An 8,268-nucleotide genomic window follows, 5' to 3' on the forward strand; every position below is an offset into this window, starting at 1 on the left:
AGCGTCGGCCTAGCGTGCGGAGGACCTGGGTTCGATTCCCGGCCAGGGCACACAGGAGAAGCGCCCATTTGCTTCTCCACCCCTCCGCCGCGCTTTCCTCTCTGTCTCTCTCTTCCCCTCCCGCAGCCAAGGCTCCATTGGAGCAAAGATGGCCCGGGCCCTGGGGATGGCTCTGTGGCCTCTGCCTCAGGCGCTAGAGTGGCTCTGGTCGCAACATGGCGACGCCCAGGATGGGCAGATTATCGCCCCCTGGTGGGCAGAGCGTAGCCCCTGGTGGGCGTGCCGGGTGGATCCCGGTCGGGCGCATGCGGGAGTCTGTCTGACTGTCTCTCCCCGTTTCCAGCTTCAGAAAAATGAAAAAAAAAATAAATAAATAAAAATAAAAAATAAAAATAAATAATACTATATCTTGAGACTATCATCCCTCCAAAACACTTCTTTTTCAAGGACTAAGTAACACTTGACTGGCAAGACTGGACCTAATAAATCAGAGTTTTGGCAGTCATTGAGTACCTTCTCCTCTATTTATCACTTAGGATTGACAAAGTAGAAGAAGCATTTTTCTTTTACTTCCTTTGAATTATGACTAATAAAAGAACACAACGTTTCCAGAAGAGGGAAACACATACCTAGCATTCTCATTTGCTTCTGGATTAAGAGGGAACTATTTTGAGAATGGCCTGCACAAGCTTTATATAGCTTTGTTGGCAACACAAAGTGGCAGGTGTGGTGGCTGCAGAAATTATTACAACCCTGCCATCTGCTCCATAACCAGGTAAAGAACCATTCATTTTGAATTTTGGATAATTGCCAATGAGCTTAATTTTTATATTTGAGCTTTGGTGATTGACCATATCACACAATCTATACAACACATTAATACCTTTGCCGTGAACGATTTCTGCCTCTTGTGGAAATGTGCCTATACCGTGGCATTTTCTACTCTCTTCATGGTTTTTAGGTAACATCCAGATGCATTAAAAGACTTTGTCTTTAGAACTAATTCCCCTTCTGTTTCTTTCTTTCTCTCTTTCTTTTTTATTAAGTGAGAGGTGGGGAGGCAGACAGTCTCCCGCATGCACCACGACTGGGATTCACCCGGCAAGCCCACTAGGGGGCGATGCTCCGTTACTCAGCAACCAAGCTCTTCTTAGTGCCTGAGGCAGAAGCCATGAAGCCATCCTCAGTGCCCTAGGCCAACTTTGCTTGAACCATTTGAGTCATGGCTGTAGGATGGGGAGAGAGAAAAGAGGAAGGAGGGAGCAGGGTGGGAGAAGCAGATAGTTGCTTCTCTTGTGTGCCCTGACTGGGAATAGAACCCAGGACTTCCACATGCTAGACTGACACTCTACCACTGAGCCAATTGGCCAAGGCCTTCCCTTTCATATCTAATTTCTGGTTACTTAGTACTAATATGTTAATTAGCTGATAGAAAAATCTTTATTATAGAGCTAGCTTTCATGCCTTTTTCATGGGAGAGAGAAAAGTAGAATAGAGAGCTAATGCGGTAGAACAGGAAAAGCACGGGCTTGGGAGTTCGTCAGAAAAATCAAGATGTAGGTTACAAAGAACCACGGATGGCACTAATTATTGATGTGACCTTCACCACATAGTCTGAGTTTTCTGAGGCATAGTCAGTGGTGATGATAATAGACATTCCACCAACTTCACAGGGCTAAGCGAGGATGGTGCCTCTGAAAATCATTGAAAACTTTTCTTAACAAATATTTGTGATTACCAGATTCTGTTGCCTTTTTTAAAGAGCTTTTTTGAGGTAAAAACTCACATATCTGATTGTAGTTAACAATCCTGTATAATAAATTTCAGAGTTGCTAACAAACTAGATCTTAATTATTCCCACAAAAGAAAAAATAATAATAATCATGCGATAGCATAGAGGCATTAGCTAATGCTATGGTGATAATCACACTGCGATATTTAAATTATCAAATCGACACCTTAAAGTTATACAATGTTATATGTCAATTATATCTCAATCACAATACATTTTTTAAAAACTTCCATACCATACATTTCACCCATTTAAAGTGTACAGTCAATGGTTTTCAGTATAGTCACAGATATACAATCATCAGCAGTCAATTTTAGAATATCTTTATTATCTAAAAACAAAACCTCCACATCCTTTAATTACCAGCTCCCTATCACCCTCCATTAATTTAAAATTTTTTACTTTGTGTTTATTTACACAGACTGTAGGATAATTTTAAAAATTAAATTAAGTAAAAGTAAGATTACTTGTGGCTGACATTAAAATACTGTTTCCTAAGAGTGTCTCTTAGGGCTTTTTAGTTAATGTTCTAAATGCATTGGCAGGAGGAAGGGATAGCTAGCTGAGTGTTAATAAATGACATTATGAGGAGATTACAATTCCCACCCAGTCCAGCTCTATTTTAAGAAGCAGAAAAGACAAGTGCTCATTGTTTTATTGACGTCCTGGTGCCCGTGGGGCGGCTTATTCCACTGGGACAGGTCTTGGGAAGGCTGGGAGGAACCGGGGGCTGATGTTTGTGCCAAGAAGATGGACGGGAACTGTCCCCTGTACCCAAAAGCAAGGCATTCCAAATCCAAGGAAATCCATAATTATCAGGAAGCTGGTTTTCCTTTTCCTGAACTTTCTAAACATGAGTTTGACTTCATTCAGCAGACAACGGAGTAAACCAGAGGAAGGGGACAGACTTACACCTGAGGCCCTCGTCCTTTCCATACGACACAAACGTCAAGCAGAGCTGTTGAGGCACAGTCACAATCTTTCTGTGGTGTCAGCTGGGACAAAGGAACTCACCCTTGGCCTCCTTTTTCTTCCAGGTCGCCAGATCCCTCCCTTGGACCCCCATGAATATGGAAACAATGGAGCAATCAAACTTGGGACACAGAGCGCGGCAGCCAGCCGGAGGTGCTGCTAACCGGGGCTCTTGGCCCAGTGCACTTGAAGAAGCCAGAGCCACCTTCCCGTGTACAGCCGAAGGACCCCCGTTATTGGTGCCCTGGCGCCTCACTTAGAGAGAAGTGAGCATGCTGGCTTGGCCTCCGGGAAGATCTGCAGGGAATGGGGTGGGAAATGTTCCTGGAAAAGGATCTGAGAAAACTCTGGAACAATCCACCCCCTAGCCTTTCGTGCATGAAATGCACATGGGAGAGAATGGATGTTAGATAATAAGTATCGCTATGATTTTGTGAAAACCTTAAGATATTCTTAATTTGTACAAAAATCAAAGTGGCTTATTATGTGTGTGAGATTCTGAAAGTGGTTATTTCACTCTAATTCCCTGTGTTCTCTAGCCAAATTCCAATAACTTCTTCAGTGCCATTGCTTTTGTTACCTAAGCAGCCTTCACTGAAAGGTTAACCTAGTTTTATTTAATTCAACTTTCAGTGAAGTATAATTGGATCATCGCTCACACTGTAGACTTGAGCTGTTATAAAAGTGGAGAAAGATGTATTAGAAACTGTTGTCTGCATCTCTTTTACTTGAACATTTTTATTATATTGTTTTGGTCATGTATAAACAAACAAATCAAATCTGACTAAAATATTGAATGTGATTTGGGGATTGGGAGACTGGTTTGAGAGAGTCTTTACAGTACTTACTGTATAAGCAGTGACAGAGGTGACAGGTGAAGGTTACTTCAGAGACCATGGGGCATGTATCACCTCCAGGCAATAAACGCCCTCTCTCTTAGAGAGTTTTAACACATGAGTATTATTTTACTAACAGAATATGGCATAGTGTCATATCTGGGGTGTGTGTGTGTGGGGGGGGTAACTGGAAGATGTTTGATTCTATAGCGTAGGGCAAACGTCTAATAACAGCAGTTAATAACAGGTTACAGGAAAGCCAGCCACGGGTAGTGCCAGCACCTTAAGATTCTAGACCCCAATTACAACATTGGAGAAAGCATTTTAGAAGATGCCAAGCTTGGGGAGGTAGGTATTAGGGCTTAAGATGGATCCAACTCTGGAATGCCAATGAACTGAGAATAAGCTTTGATAAAAAGCCTCCTCTTCAGGTTCCCTGTGTGCTCAATTAGTTCAAGATGTCTGAGTCCAAAGGCAGTGAAGGGAGAAAAGGCATGAATAAGAAGAAAAGTTATTTCCATTCTAAATTCAAATTCTATTACCATTCTAACTTTTATTAAAACCTGGGATCAAAAAGCAGTTGGTTTCCTATTAGGGCTTATACTAGGGAGGTGATTATTAAAGGTTATTCAGATCAGGGTCTTTTGTGGGAGCTAAGAAACTGGGAAGCAATGGCTCCAGAAATAGCTAATCATGCAGCATAGTCACCAGCAAACATTTATTGAAAACTATAATGTAAAAGCCAGAAGAGAGGTAGGTCATGAGCTGATTAAAGACTTTGGACTTTGAGTAACTCAGTGTGAGCTGCTGCTTCAGTCCTGTCACATCTGTGTCCTCTGTGCTCTGACGCATAGAGACACCAAGTACTGTCATCAACAAAAAGGAAGAGTCTATGAGAGATCTTGGCCACATTGATGCTTCTTTATGTGGATGGTAATCAAGAAAACTAGTGGAAATCACAGATTAAGGTTTTTTGTTTTACTTTTTTAACTCAAGAATATGCTGCCAATTTGATGTTCTTCACCCAGCTTGCAAGAGTAGTTTGTCAGTCTTAGAATGTAAAGGCTGGAAACACTTATTTTTGGTTTAAAAGTGCCTCTTAGCTCCCCAGGACAGGAACCTCAAAGAAAGTTAGCAAGATGACTCGACCGGGCCTCCGCAGGGGTTTTAGGGTTTTCTCTACATTGTCAGCATTACTGGTTACCATGATTCGGCTCGCAGGCCAGGCAATCATCCTGCTTTTTCCAAAGTTAAAAAATTTGAAATGACCTATTTCCTGGTTACACACAGGCTTATTGTGGAACCTTCCCTCATTCAGCTGTCCCTGACAACCTGGGTTTATCTTTGGATAGCCTGTCAGACTGCCTTGCTAAGGTGGTTCCATCCCAGTGGAGTTAAGCAGCTTCGATCTTCACTTAAAGCAACGCTATAGTGGTTGCATTTTGCGTGAAATGGCCCTTCTTACCCTCCTATAGCAAGTTGGTTACCCAAGAATGAGGCCGTATTTTATTTCAGAAGCACATGAGTATATGAAACCACTGTTTTACCTTTCTGTACTGCCTTAACTATTCAAGCCGGTCAGATGACAATATATATAATCACTACTTAGAGCAATCGGTGAAGAAAGTAGTGCCACTTGAGCACAGAGCCTTTGCATAAACGTGGAGTCCTCTATGAAGGTAGACACTCGAGCCTTGTCTTGGCTTTCTTATCTCCTTTTATTTTGCCTTGATATTACTTTCTGGCTGTTATAATAATGGAACTATAACTAATACTATGTAAAGGCCTGCAAATTCCTATTGCTCCAAAATGACAAGTAGCTTCATGTGATGTAACATCCTTCACATCATTTTCCAGAATTTGCTCCTTTTCCTGTTTTTTCCCCCCCCTTCATGTGTGGTACAATGTGTGTATGTGTAAATATGATTTCATATTTGTTACGCCAACATATAATCCATTTCATTGGCTCATGGCTGTGTGTTATATAATGTAGGAGCGGGTTCTCATTGGGATTATTTTCCAATGGAAAGCCCTAAGATGATAGCAGAGTTATGCAAACATTTTATGTAGGTTCATAAATGACTTGCCATTTCATGGTTGAAAATGGTACACTAGGGTGCTGAATATGACGTTACCTTGTAGATTATAGAAGGTTGAAGACTTAAAACTAACCTTTAGCCAACCAAAGGGCTGTGCCCCAGTGAGAACTGAATTCATTTTCTGAGGGAGGTTTGGATGAATAAAATACTTCCTCTGTGATTAAGAATATGGCGTGTGATAGCTGCACAGAGCTCCTTTTAGGGGACTCCATGTCTCATTGCTCTGCAATGTCCGTAGGGAGTTGAATAATGAGCTAGCTTATAAATGAAAGGGCGCTGAGCTATATTCAAGCCTGTTAGATGTCTAGTTTATTCTTTTAACCATCATTGTTGAAATCAGACCCAGTGATCTAATGTTAATGCTCTGTTGTGTAAACTGCTCCTTTTTTCTCATGTTTTTATAAAAGGCTTCTGTCTGGGCTGGACCCAGTTCTCACATAGAGAAGATGCCACTGTAGACTGTTAAGACCTTTCCACCTTGTATTCATTCTATAGTAAAGCATTGCTCTCAGCATCGCCCAATTATTTCTGTTATTTTTGGTTTAACAACACTGATTTATACTAATAAATATTTTAAGTTTTAATAAGTTTGCTTTTTTTATTAAAATGTTTAATAGAATAATTTTTTAAAAATTAGAGCCACTTCAGAATAATGAATGGTGATTTCCCAGAGGAACTGTGTATCTGTATACATGAAGACGATGTTCACTGGCACTGTGCAATAGCAAATGTCTACCCCTAAAGAAGTAAAAAAAAATAAAATGTGGCACAGCTACATGATAAAAATGATAAGGTAATTAAAACTAATGCAAGATTTATCATGCATCAACATGTATCTCAAAACAATGTGGAGTGCAGGGCTACCACTGCCATTCATAGTGGTGTGTGTGAATGGAGCTCTCAGGAGCTGAGCCATATACCTGCTGAGCAAAAGAGCCATGGCTGATTGAATAAAGGAAGTTGAAGCACACAATTGAACTTCTGGTCAAGATGGCGGTGTGGGTAAATATGGTACTCACATCCTCTTACAATCACATCAGAATTAGAAATAAACTGCAGAACAACCGTCATTAAGAATAGTCTGAAATCTAGTAAAACAGAAGTCCTACAACTAAGGAGTTAGAAAAGAGGCCATATAAAGATGGTAAGAGGGGCAGAGATACAAACGGGCTGGTCCCACATCCATGTGTGGTGGATAAAAATTGGGAGGGATATCTCAGCTGCAGAGGTCTCTCTTGAGCAGTGAAGGGTCCTAGCCCCACACCAGTTCCCCAGCCCAAGGCTCCAGTACCAGGAAGAGATGCCTCTGTAACTCCCAGTTGTAAAAACCAGCAGGAATTGAGGCTGAGGGACACACAGGCCTGTTTGAGTCCCAGGAAGTTCCTCTTAAAGGGCCCATGAATGGACTTACTCAGATTCACTCCCTCTGCACTCCAGCACTGAGAGAAGCAGCTTTAAAGGTACCAGAATATATGAGGAGGAACTGAATTGTCCAGCATTAGAATAAGAGCTGAAGGGGTGGATACAGCTTTCTCCTAGACAGAGATCATTGTTCCTTTGATGAGCCTTTCCCCTACAGAGCCAGCAGGTGAGCACTATACCTGAGTTTCTAACAACCTGGCTAACAGTGTTTGTGCCACCCTGGTGATTCTCTGAGGCTCTGCCCCACCCAACTTTTGGACCCCCCCAAGGTGTTTCCAGTGGCTTGTTCATACAAACTGCCCATCTTTGCTCATGCTTCAGATTTTCCTAAAATTTCTCAAACAAGAAGCATCTGGCCTCAGTGTGCCCTGTACCACTTGCTAAGTGGCCCCAGGCCTGGCACTAGCACCAGCCATGGTTCATAGCTTGACTTCTCCTGGACACCTCTAAGCCCAGCATAAGTAACAGCTACCTTTAGATTGCTCTGTAGCTTGTTCTAGATGGCCACAGGACAAGACACAGGCTGCAGCTAAGCTTGCACCTCCTGGGAGATCCCAAAACCAGAGTACCTGGTGGACATCTTCAGATCATTTTGAAGCACCACCATTCAACGGCCTCCATAAGTGACATGCTCAAAGGATGAACTCAGCAGGCACCAGAGTCCTGTTGAAGTAAGTACTACTCTGTGGGTGGGCCCCTACACAACTGATCTCCATGGTGGTAAGTGGTCACAGTCAAGCTTGCAGCTGATAGGCCTCAGGGTAAATCCCTACTATTGATATACCAACAGCAATCAAGGCTCAACTACAACAGGAGGTTGTACATAGCTCACATAGGGTATGCACCTGGAGAGCCCAGCTTGGCTGATCAGTGAAGCCGTGCCACTGAACCCTACAGGAAACCTACTACGTAAAGCCACTCTACAAAGCCTGAGAGACATGGCAACTCTACCTATTATATTGAAACAAACACAAGGAAGGAACCAAAATGAGACAAAGAAACATGATCCAAATGAAAGAAAAAAGAATGAAACAAAATGGTGTTGAGCAAACTATCAAATTCAGCATTCAAAACACTGGTTTCAAGATTATTTAATGAACTTAGGGGTAGAGAAGATGAACTTAGAACTTCAACAAGAAGCAGGAAA

The 8,268-nt window shown here is 42.1% G+C and overlaps 1 protein-coding gene across 1 annotated transcript in view; it reads left to right on the plus strand.

Annotated features, from left to right (window-relative positions):
• Positions 1–6,371, plus strand: part of RAB31 (RAB31, member RAS oncogene family) — a 160,114-nt gene extending 153,743 nt beyond the window's left edge. The window contains exon 7 of the mRNA XM_066352615.1: positions 2,830–6,371. Within this exon, the coding sequence (XP_066208712.1) occupies positions 2,830–2,927 (98 nt within the window). The 3' untranslated portion in view covers positions 2,928–6,371. The remainder of the gene's footprint in view (positions 1–2,829) is intronic.
• The last annotated feature ends 1,897 nt before the right edge of the window (positions 6,372–8,268 follow it).

Source organism: Saccopteryx leptura, chromosome 11, assembly GCF_036850995.1.
Source record: "Saccopteryx leptura isolate mSacLep1 chromosome 11, mSacLep1_pri_phased_curated, whole genome shotgun sequence".
NCBI lineage: Eukaryota > Metazoa > Chordata > Mammalia > Chiroptera > Emballonuridae > Saccopteryx > Saccopteryx leptura.